The sequence below is a fragment of the Astatotilapia calliptera genome, chromosome 9 (genome assembly GCF_964374335.1).
Source record: "Astatotilapia calliptera chromosome 9, fAstCal68.1, whole genome shotgun sequence".
Classification (NCBI taxonomy): domain Eukaryota; kingdom Metazoa; phylum Chordata; class Actinopteri; order Cichliformes; family Cichlidae; genus Astatotilapia; species Astatotilapia calliptera.
This window is the reverse complement of record NC_137430.1, coordinates 17859879-17871793: the sequence shown is the minus strand read 5'-3', so window position 1 is coordinate 17871793 and position 11915 is coordinate 17859879. Positions and strand designations below refer to the sequence as shown.

The window sequence follows — 11915 nt, the reverse complement described above, 5'->3', positions numbered from 1 at the left end:
ATGGACTTGGCATCTGCACAGTTTTTTTGCTGAGCATTTCTCCTCCCCCTTTTTTGTCCGAGCGACCATGACCTCAGTGGGACCACAACTCCATCTCGTTGTGTAAACTGTTAAAGACACATGTTGCTCATTTGAATCTTAATTTTTTTTTAAAAAGTTAAGTCCTGTCAACTATTTGCCCTCAGAGATAGTTAAAGCAAAAGATGCAATGAAGTTCATCCAAAGCTGTTTGTGCAATAATTTTACCCTTTTTTCTTTTTTTTTTGCAAATTCCTTAAACATTCTAAATTTATTGGAGAGCATGAATTCCCTGATTTAGGTTCAGTCCATTGCAACAATTACAACTACATTATATTCAGTAAAAAGTCCTCCGGTTTGTGGTCTCACAGATGTGTTTTGGTCTCGAGGACCTTATCAAAAGTGTTTAATCCTTCGCTGCGTTCACAGAGGGATTGGGTTTCTGCAGATGGAGCAGCGCTTCACACGCAGCCTGTGTGTACCAGCCCAGCTGTTATTGGTTCCCATGACATCTGGAGCGTTGGCATGACATGGGTGTGGCAGAGGCAAGGAGGCACCATCTTCATTCTTGTAGTATCACAAATATTTTTACTGGGTGTCTCGGCAATATTTGCATTTCTTTTGTGCGTTGGTTTGGTGGTTTAATCAGTGATATGAGGACTGAGCTGTAGAGCAGAGGGGAAGAGGGACAGAAGTGTCTCTGCTGAGATCCCATGGGAAGCTGACTTTTGTGCAACACTAAAAAGACCACTTGTGTTCCAGTGTGATGCAAACACTTTTCAAAAATGCAAACAAATATTTGGAAGAAACTTGAATGGCCACACTTTCTCTTCAAGTTTTGATTCATACTTTCTCTGCTCGCGCCGTCTCTTTGTCTGTCAAGAAAGATATTCCCAGAAAATCCCAGGTCCCTGTTTGCTATTACGCCACGTAATATGTGTGAAATTTTATATTTTTTATGACAATAGCCAGGCATTGCCAAGGATTACTTAACAGCAGCTGAGATGTATGCTTGATTTTGGCCAAGCATACATCTCAGCCCCTGCAGCCACCCAGGGGCCATGAGAGAAAATAAGGAAATTACTGTATGGCACTGGGCCCAATGCCGCCTTGTACCCCGACAGTTAAGCTTTATTCCAGCATGTTGGCTTCAAGTCACACCTTTCTGAACAACTAAAAACCTCAGTTGTAATATGATTGATTGTTACCAGTTCCAACAATTTTCCTCTGTCATAGAAGAAGAATAATGCAAGAATGTTTCCTTAATCCAAGGACACATTCCTCTGCTTCCTGTAATCCTGCTTTTCCAAGCAATTTTCACAAAAGCAGAGCTCAGCTGCTGCTTTGAGGGATCCCTCTGCTCAGCACACCCTTGGATATGTCACGACTCTGAAATATTAGGTTCTACTTGTGCTGGTATGACAGTCAGAGCTTCAGGCATGCTGCCAACTCGTCCTCCATCACTGCATCCGTCAGCAAGGTGAGTGACACTCTTGAAGGTGCGAGTTATAGGATCCTGCTGACTGATTTAATTTTCTTTTTACAGTGTTTCTCTTTTTTTTTTAAAAAAAAAAACAAAAAAAAAACTAACAGTGAAAGATATTGGCTGTATGACGCATATTTCACATTGCTGCTTCATTCACTGTCACCGAGAAACAGGTTGAGATAAAACTTTGCTCGTTTGTCATTTTGTGCATGTTGTGCTTCAATAAAAAGAAAGAAAGCGAGAAGAAGAAGAACATATTGTCCAAAAAATAAGTGGCTACATGGTTATTGTATTTGCCTTGGGAATAATCAGATTCAGGGCCAGCGATAATAAATAACACTGAAAACTTGACTTGAAGGGAGAGCAAGCATCTGTCCGTCAGCAAAGACTTTCAGGGGTCTTAACCTCTATCACAGCCCTAAGCTGGGAAAACCAGAGAGACAGGTGCGGGCTCATGATGTCACAGGCCTGACTCAGTTTCCCTCCCAGCCACTTATGATTCCCATGATTGCCTTTGAAGAAGCCTGCAGCACATTAAGCTGCTGAGTGAAAAGCGCACAAATCAGAGACTATAACCATCAACTTCTATAACCTTTTTAATTTATGTATTTATTATTGTTTTATGCTATTTGGCAAGTTGTGCCCAACAGTGTGCTGGAATTTTATGACAAAATATATGATGTAGGCTTCTGTTGATGTCATGATGTTTATTTGTGTACCATTTTACAAGAGCAGATGTGACAAAGTGCATCATAATAATGACAGAAACAAGCCAAAGAAGATGGCGCAACAGCACACATTTCAGATGGACGATACATAGATGCAAGCACACTGTTATTGTAGCTACAAATTCTATGTTTATTATGTCAATCTAATGAAAAATTAGACTTAAATTAGGTTTGATGAACCTTCTTATCTATAGAGTAAAAGAACAGGAGTTGGACTTCAAGCCACTTTACAAAAAGTGTGTAATAGAAATATGCCAGTACTGCTTGCACACTATAAAAATCATTTATCAGTAGCTCACTGGTATAACTTAAAAGTAGCCTACAGGATAAGAAATGTTATTTTTTTACCCAACAATGAAGGATTTTGCAATAATACCATTAATATTATCGTTTTAAGTATTTAACGTCTCAAGAACCACATACAAGTTAGGACAAGTCTGTTAATAACAATATAATTAACTGTTACTACTGTTACAACATGGAAATAGTGAACGCTGCTGTTAAATTGGAATATAAGTGATTACATTTATACCTATTTAATATCGTTTTATGCCATATAGATCTAGTCTTTTGAGACAATTCACTTTGCAGTGAGTTTAGTTGTCACTTTGTGTTGTTTCATCGTCTTCATTTTCGCCTGGCCTCGATGGCCTTCATCAGTGGGACCCACCGAGATGTAGTCTCTCTGCTTGGTTTAGCCTGACCTAAAGCGGGCCACGTGCTCCCTCTGACGTTCACGGGGCCGTCATATTCGTCAGCCTCAGAGGCGATCTCCATTTTCTGGATGATGAGCTTTACGAGGCAGTGCTGCTTCTCTAGCAGGCATGACATCTCTTTCATTCTGCAGGGAAAAAGAAAAACAAAGACAAAACAATCAATTCATGTCACTTAGTGACAGACTTCATTCACTCTTGCCTAGATTTATAATGAGACTGCTGGAAGGTCAGACTCCTGGGTGACTTGATGCGCTTACTATAGAAACAGAGATACAGAGTGGGATCTGTAGGGGTCGCTCATGCATCAAAAACTACTTTTTCTTAATTCCCACTTTAGCTTTCAGCATGCACAGTCTAGATCATTGTACCTGTAATACTCATCCATTACCTCAATAATAAGCTTGCACACTTTTATGATTTTAGAAACATGAAAACTGACTTTCATGTGCATGCATTACCTGGTCTTCTGCTTTTTGAGCTCATTCTCGATCAAAGTGCATGCCTTTGATTTGGCTTGCAGATGATTCCAGACTTCATTGGTTTCCTCTTCACCATAGAAAAATTTCTTCAGAAAGTGCTGCAATCAAAAATGTGAAGGTTTAATAAAGGAGAAAACTTTCGCTGCTATAAGTTATAGACATAAATCATCATGTTGCACATCATCTGTTTCTTCTTTTTTTTTTAGCTTACCCTGGAACACCTGTGATTGGGATAGATGGTAATGGAGTTTTTGTCAACTCGTTTCATAAACCAATAAGGGAGCTTATCTTCCAGAGCGGTGTGCAGATCAATCTGGGGTCAGAAGGGCTGGTATTTAGTCAAAGGTTCGATTTTGGGCGAGGAATATATCATTGATATCATATATATCATCTTGTTATGTGTCAGTGTTCCATGCATGTTGTTAAAATGGCTCAAGAGCAAAACACCACAACATCAAAAAAAGAACAAGGCAAATTGAAAAAAAAATCCAAAGTAATTTTTATGCTAAAAAAAATTAACCTGGTTTAATACAAACCTGCATGGCTATCCGTTTCAGCGCAGCATTTCTTTGAACTTCAGCAATGTCTCCAACTGCTAAACCAATCTACAACACAATCAAAGAATCTTTGGTTAGGACCTTTAAAAATACAAAGCTTATGACAAGAGCATGATTAGATAAAATTGCTGTCAAAGCACTAGAACAGAAATTATTATAGTAACATACAAGCCAAATGTATAGCCACATAAACTACTTTAAGATGCAGCTGGGGATCAGGGTGTGCTTACCATCAGGTTCACGAGCAGGATTGGCATGAACAGAACAAAGACCACAAAAATGAAGTATGTCAGGATACCAAAAGGTAGTCGATGATTCAGATACTCATCCAGGAAGTTGTTCTGGTAGTTCAGTTCCCCGACCATCATCACAAAGGTTTGTACCACAGAGAGCGGCACGCTGTTAAACTCCCTCTAATGATACAAAAAGAACAGCAACGTGTGATTGCATGTTAGCAATAAACACTTTATTATAACAGACATCCAGATGGCCTAGGTTTTAATCATTTCTGTACCCAGCCTGGACACTAAAGAATTGTTCTATCCCCACAAGTGTTTTGTGCAGGCCTAAACTTTGAACAACAGTGAAGTTTTAAAGTTAGGTGACTTTAGCAGCCATGTCAATAAAATATGCAGTGGTGCATGAACACAGCGTTCTGGTGGCTTTCTAAGGTGTGTGTGATGGTACAAGAAAGGGTGAGGGGACTGTTCTTACAAAAATTGTGACCTGATGTTATTAAAAAGGTCTGCGTGTTACTGAAGGAATCCTCTGGAGATCATTGATATACATGCAAAATTTTGAAAATCTGATGATACCCTTTCATCCTGCAGGAATTGTATGGTTATATGCATCACTGAGTTCTTTTAATACCTGATTGAGCATCAGGGCATGGAAGGCCAAACTGAAAGCCAACATCAGGTAGAAGAACAGCAATACAATACGGACCAGTGTCTTCATAATCTCCCCGAACATCACAACATAGATGCCAACTCCCTCAAACCTGAGGAATCAGGAGAATAAACAGGTTGGTGACCTCAACTTTATGAGAAAGTGGAGGATTTAAGTCAGAGTGAATAGTACCTCTGGAGATAAAGGAGAAATCCAACCCAGGAATTTAAAACTGCTATGGCCCCCGCTTGCCAGTGTAAAGAACCCTCTGCATTGATCATGAGGGGGACGACGAACAGTATAGAGAAGATGGCTGAAATCCAGTCGCTCTGGTTGGAGTAATCCGTGAAGTATTTCCAGCGCTTTGAAGCAACGAGATGAATAAAATCAGGGTTTTTTTTTCAAATTTAACAGCTAAGCTTAAGCATGGAGGTGACATTCTGACTTTTTGCTATTCAGTAGGGGCTGTAAATCTAAATCTGGGGGCACGCATTCATCACACTTGATTGCCTGTGTGTCCACACAGACCCAGTGCTGCACAGATTTATGGGCACATGTTTTATGTGAGGTAATGACACTTCCATAAGAGGACAGTACCTGCTGTGATATCTGCACCACTTCCTTTCCTATCGAGTAGATATTCATAACCAATACCATCACCATGCAGAAGGACAAGGACACACGTTGCTGTGAAACAAATGTTGAGACGTACTTTGAATGGCACATTTGTAAAGATGTATTTTTCTAGTAATTTGAATGACAGATCATTTGTTTTCAATCACAATTTCCTCATAATGCTGTCAGAGTCATTATTACTCATCACAACAGCCATTAGTACCTCTGTGAAAGATACTGGAACCATGATGATATTGTGCTCGCCCGTGTCACTAGTGTTCACGGAGGGTCTCAGAGTCACTATAAGGTGAGTTAAGGGCAGCAAGCCCAACAGATAGAGAAACATGTTGAGCACATGAGCTATGCTCCCATAAGCAACCCTGTGGACAAAATAGAGGACACCATGGACCAACGGTCAAGGTAAAATGTTAACTGGAGCTGGACTAGGGTGAATAAATCTGTAAAAATAAATATGGGTCATGGGCCAAGTCCTCCTGAATACTCACCACTTCATTGCCAGATACTTTTTGCAGACGGGATGGTTGAGGAGCTCGATGCGGTTGTACTGCACCATCGCCTGCAGGAGGTGTAACAGAATAATGACCCACAGTCAGTACACACAGCACATTTTGCACAAGCAGTGGTACTCACTGCAGAACCAAAGGGGTTGCGCTGGAAATAGTCCAGCTCCACCGCTCTGTTGTTTGGGTTTAGGGCGGAGACAGTGAGAAACTTGACTCTTGACCCTGACTGTTCTTTATTGACAGCAAGTTATTGACGGCCTAACAAACGATGACATCAGCAGGAGTAAACTGGTGCTGTATTTTTTTAAAACATTTACAGAAAGATGTCGTAATTTTCCAAATAGTGCGAAGCTATCGAGAAAAGAAGGGGTGGCTGCTGTGCGGAGGACTGGAGGAAAGATTGCACAATGTATCTTGGCCTCAGTGATTTGCCACAAGCTGTTATTAGGTCTCGGTAGACTTGGCCACTCACCAAATTTGTGAACATTTGCATGCAGATTAAACCCCGCTTGAACTACCCTCTGCTGGCAATTTAGGTAGCACAACGAGCTGAAATTGATGCAGATGTAACACTGTAATAATATGTCCAACCTTTATGGAGGTGGCAATTTTCTGTTTCCTGATGAAAATGTTTTGCAGAGGTGAACTGTTTTTTGGCCATTTTAGAGGCTACAGCTAGTGTTTCTCTTGACCTGTTCTCTTGTAACATACTCAAAAGCTTTTAGTTCACAATATTTATATCGATAAGGGTGGGCTGAATGTCTGTAATGGTGAAACCATGTTAACAACACATGGAGGTTGTAGCAAGAACAGAGGAGAAGCCTATTATTTGTTTGCCAACAACCAATCAGACAAGTTTGATTCCTGATGAGTGCTAAGGGCAGAGTGCTGGTGGTGGCATCATAGCAGGGATGCTTGAATGTTCTTTTGTGATTTTTCAAGGCAGGAAGAGAGTGGGGGAAAAAGGCACAATGAACGTCGTTATAAAAGTGTCATCGTCACTAAACTATGTAGAGAAATCAAAAACATTTCTGAATAGGCCACACACTGCGTAGTAGTTGTCACTGTCACTTTCCAATGATTAATAGAGGAAGTGTCATCACTGCCCCTGAGGAGGGACAGGCCAATCCTGATCCCATAAGTTATCAAGGCAAGTGGTGAAGTCTACAGAGCCTCATTAGATGCTGATGCATGACAGAAATAGAGCTTGAGTGCTTGTGAATCATGTGGAAGTACAACATTTGGATTCTGAAGCTGTTAAAATAGTAACAAAAAGGTTTGCTTACGTTGAGAGCGGCCAGTGGCTGAACCTTATTCCCATTGTAAATCTGCCCATTCACTTCAATCGGAGCTTGGAGCCATTTGAAGTCATATTCAATCTAGGCCACAAAAAGAGTTGTTTAATCTTTTTCCCGATCAGTGTTTCAAACAATATGTTTAATGCGTGTTTTGTGTGATTACGTGGTAATCGGGGCTGTTGTGGTCATCATCAGATTCCCTCATGCTGCGGTCCAAAAGATGCTGTTGACAGAAGCGGCACAGTGACGAGGAATTAAATCTTTAGTAAGTAACAACAGATCACACAACACAAAAATGCTGAAAGATGTGAGTTATGATGACCGTATACAGTGATTTATGACATGGATTTTATTTTATTTTATTATTTCTTTATTTTGCCAGCAGCAAACCTTGTAAGTTTCAGGCAGAAACTCAATCATGTCTAGTATGGGGCATCGCTGACTACTTTCGGGATTGAACAGACTTACAGCTTCAGCACACCTGCAAGAAAAAATAATAAGATCACAGACACGACTATAACCACTGGATTGTAGAGTCACTTTAATATTTCTCAGTGGCACATTGCAGGCAGCTGCAGATAGCCATTCACACTACTACCCACATTTTATTGTGTGGCATGGCATGACTCCTAATAGTGATTGATGATTGTGAGTTTGTCACTTGAGGATTAAATGCTCCCTTATAGCTTGAGAAATCTATCCTACCTCTTTCACTAATTAGATTGGGCTATCTGAAAAAATTCATTGTCACAAACCCACTAATCAGTAGCTGACATTTGGGAGATTCATAGTTTTTACAGATCCAAGAAAGAGTTAAATATTGCACGGATAAATGAAAAAATTATTTAAGCTTTTTGCTCTTTAATATGCTCTATTTGTTTTTTTATTGACAAAATACCTTTCACAGTCAATTACAGCATTGACCACGTCTTTTCTCCCATTTTGCAAAGCCTCATGGAGGAATGAAGTGTGGTTCTTGTTTAAGATGATCTCCGCCCCCCTGGCCAGCAACAGCCTGACCGCAGCCACGTGTCCACCTCTCGCTGCGATGTGGAGTGCCGAGTTCTGTCAGTACAACAGAACACACCTTCTCAGATTCATTACAGTGTGGGGCGGATGACTTATTCGGAGTGAATGGCAATTATTTGTGTTTTAACGTTTAAACTGGAAAAATAACCCTAGTATAAAAATCGCCAGGACAAATTAATTAGTTCAAGAATAAATATCACAGATCACAGTGAAATTGTTTTGGAGTAACAGGAAGCAATACCCCATCCTCATCTGTTTTATCCAGCAGCTTGAGATTGGCTGCCAGTAGGATATCCATCGTTTGTGTGTATCCTTCAGAAGCAGCGTGGTGCAGACAAGTCCAGCCCTTGTAATCACTGTCAACAGGACATTTCTCTACAGGTTAGTATACTGTAAAAAACGATCACTCAAACCATCACGTTCCTTTAATGTTTTTGAGCAGTGTATTTTTTATGCTTGCACATGTACATGCTTCTGTGCACACAACGTGTGTTTGGCTTTACCTGTGGAAGAGAGCTCCTTTGCGCAGCAACAGTTGCACCACTTTTGTGTGTCCCTCTTTTGAGGCCAGATGGAGTGGAGTCAGGCCACGCTCATCGCCTTCATTTAGCAGACGAGAGTCAGTAATGGACTCTAATAATCGGTGACATGTATTGATGCGGCCATACCTTAAAAAAAAAAGTAAAATCACTGTATTGTCGGGAAATGGTAGAGCTCCATACCTGTAGACAATTTTATTGTAAGACACTCATGGCAACTGTTGCAGGTTTGAATCTGTGGCTGTAGGCTAGGTAGCAATAAAGGCTTAAAATGCTAGGAGCGGTAAGAAGAACAAAGTAGAAGTGACATATTTAGTTGGGAGATTATGTTTTGTTGTCTCTGAACCTTTTAAGCAGGTCAGCAGTATTGTCTGTACAGTAGAGAATGAGGCTTCTGTAAGAGTTAAGGTATGATATCATAGCATGGCCTTCATCTGCCCTCTAGTTCTAATGAAATGGGTGTTCATGATAGAAAAATCTATAATAATAATGTTGAAAATCCACCCATTAAACACTGTGAGTAACATTTTGTTCACATGTGGCTCACTAATTAAATGCTGTTCCTGTGACAGCTCCTTTGGGTCACTACATAATATTTAAGGTATGTTACTTGAATTAATCTTCTAAAAGCTTTTAGGGGCATGAATGTATTGAGGTTTTATACAGCTGAACAGTAAGGAATGGTGTTTTATTATCCGTCTGTCCATTTGATTGACTACAAATCAAATGGACATACACTGCCAACAAGAATTTCCATCCTTCCAAGTTTCTTAGTTTTTTGCTTATGTTTAGTTCCAGATCATAAGACAAATGTAAATATTAGAGAATGATAACCTGAATAAATACAAAATGCACTTTTTAAATGATAATTTCAATTATTAGGTGTGTGTGTGTGTGTGTGTGGGGGGGGGGGGGGGGGGGGGGGAGTTATCCAAACCAAACTGGCCCTGTGTGGAAAGAGTAATTGTCCTAACTACACACAGGACTGATTATTGCCAGAACTAGTGAATCAAATCATCACTTAAAGAGAGCCTGTCTGACAAAGTGATCTCAAAAAGCAACATATCATGCTACGATCCAAGGAAACTCAAGAACAGACAAGAAACAAAGTCACTGACTTCTTCAGTTTGGAAAGGAATACAAAGCCAATCAAATGGAGAAAACCTGGAACACTGGGTGATCTTCCCAGGAGTGCCTAGCCTAATAGAATTACTCCAAGGGTGCACTGATTACTCATCCAGGAGGTCAGATAAGAATCCAAAACAACAACTAAAGAACTGAAGATCTCACTTGCCTAAGTTAGGGTCAGAGTTCATGATTCAACAATAAGATTGGGCAAAAGGTTTCAAAGGTGAAAACCACTGCTAACCAAAAATAACACAAACGCTCGTCTCACATTTGCCAAAAAACATCTTGGTGATCCCCCAGACTATTTGAGGACTGACGAGACAGAAGATGAACTTCTTGGAAAGTTTTTGTCCCATATGTAAAATGAATACTGCACTTGATAAAAAGAACATCATACCCACAGTTAAACGAGGCGCTGGTAGTGTCCAATGCGACTGAATTAAAAAAGGTCTGTAAAAAAGAGTGATCCAAAATTCCTCCACAGTGATGTGAAAGACAGTTCTTGCAGTTCTTGCACATCCAGTTATTAGTCAAAGGAGCTTGCAAAGAAAAGTCCAGATGCTTTTCTTAGCAAGCTCCTTTGACTACGATGACCTGGATGACTGAGAACCTTCACAGACATCCAGTTATTAGGTTTAGAGGAAAATTACTTTTTCACAGCACAGGTTTGGATACCTTTTTTCTTTCCCTTAATAAAAAAATCATTATTTAAAAACTGCATTTTGTATTTACTCAAATGATCTTTGTCTAGTATTAAAATTTGCTTGATGACCTGAAACATGTAAGCGTGACAAATATGCAAAACACTAAGAAAGCCGGAAAGAGGCCAATACTTGTTTATACATGCATGGACAGATGGATGGATAGCTACCTTTGAAATTCTGTGTGGATGTAACAGCTGCATATAGTGTTTTACAATAACACTGGAGTTACACTGGCACACAGCACTAGGTGATATTACAGCTAAAAATTGTACTTGAAATTAACAAACAGAAATGATTTATATGCTACACATCATCCATCATACAGTGGTCAATATCATCTGATTAATTTCAACAGCCATGACTTTGCATTTGTTTGAACAAATCCATTTCCAAAGTTTGTGTAACTGAGTGAAAATCTATGCTATGTTAAGTCTTACTGAGCAGCGAAGTGCAGGGCAGACTTCTTGTCCTTGGACTTGCATGCGAGTCCAAGTTGCCCCGAGAGGCCCAGCATGTTCTTCACTGAGTCGTGGATTCCCAGTCTGCAGGCGTAGTGGAGTGGGGTGCAGCCATCGTTATCCTCACAGCTTAAAAGTGCCTTCACACTGTTGAGCTAAAATCCAATGCATTATGAACACATCTACTTCATTCTTACTGTACAATCACAGGCGACCACTTAGGTACACCTGTTCAACTGCTTATTATTCGACATACAGTTGTGGTCAAAAGTTTACATACACTTGTAAAGAATATAATATAATGGCTCTACCGAGCGTCCCGTTATTTCTAAAACTCTGATTTTTCTCTGATAGAGCAATTGGAACAAATACTACTTTGTCACAAAAAACATTCATGAAGTTTGGTTCTTTAATGACTTTATTATGGGTTAACAGAAAAAAGTGATCACATCTGCTGGGTCAAAAATATACATACAGCAACATGAATTAGCAATTTTGGTGACTTAGAAAGTTGTCAGTGAACTGAGCTTCATAGCATGGCCTCTTAACTGCTTGTGAGTGATTATGAGCGACGACAGCTGGTGACTTCTCTCAGGCCAGTTAAATAGGGCTCATTGGATACAAACGCCCACAAACGCCACAATGGGAAAGTCAAAGGAGCTCAGCATGGATCTGAAAAAGCGAATTATTGACTTGAACAAGTCAGGAAAGTCACTTGGGGCCATTTCAAAGCAGCTGCATGTCCCAA

General features: G+C 40.1%; 1 protein-coding gene across 2 annotated transcripts in view; it reads right to left on the bottom strand.

Annotated features, from left to right (window-relative positions):
- Positions 1-2194: 2194 nt before the first annotated feature.
- trpa1b (transient receptor potential cation channel, subfamily A, member 1b) overlaps positions 2195-11915 on the bottom strand; it is a 48097-nt gene continuing 38376 nt past the window's right edge. For both annotated transcript variants that reach the window (XM_026179467.2, XM_080306474.1), the window contains exons 13-29: positions 11147-11322; positions 8842-9006; positions 8580-8694; positions 8208-8374; positions 7700-7790; positions 7473-7532; positions 7298-7390; positions 5994-6064; positions 5711-5867; positions 5470-5559; positions 5065-5234; positions 4855-4984; positions 4215-4397; positions 3964-4032; positions 3639-3740; positions 3407-3525; positions 2195-3073 (exon numbers count right to left, since the gene is read on the bottom strand). In XM_026179467.2, the coding sequence (XP_026035252.2) occupies positions 2860-3073; positions 3407-3525; positions 3639-3740; positions 3964-4032; positions 4215-4397; positions 4855-4984; positions 5065-5234; positions 5470-5559; positions 5711-5867; positions 5994-6064; positions 7298-7390; positions 7473-7532; positions 7700-7790; positions 8208-8374; positions 8580-8694; positions 8842-9006; positions 11147-11322 (2172 nt within the window). In that variant the 3' untranslated portion in view covers positions 2195-2859. The remainder of the gene's footprint in view (positions 3074-3406; positions 3526-3638; positions 3741-3963; positions 4033-4214; positions 4398-4854; positions 4985-5064; positions 5235-5469; positions 5560-5710; positions 5868-5993; positions 6065-7297; positions 7391-7472; positions 7533-7699; positions 7791-8207; positions 8375-8579; positions 8695-8841; positions 9007-11146; positions 11323-11915) is intronic.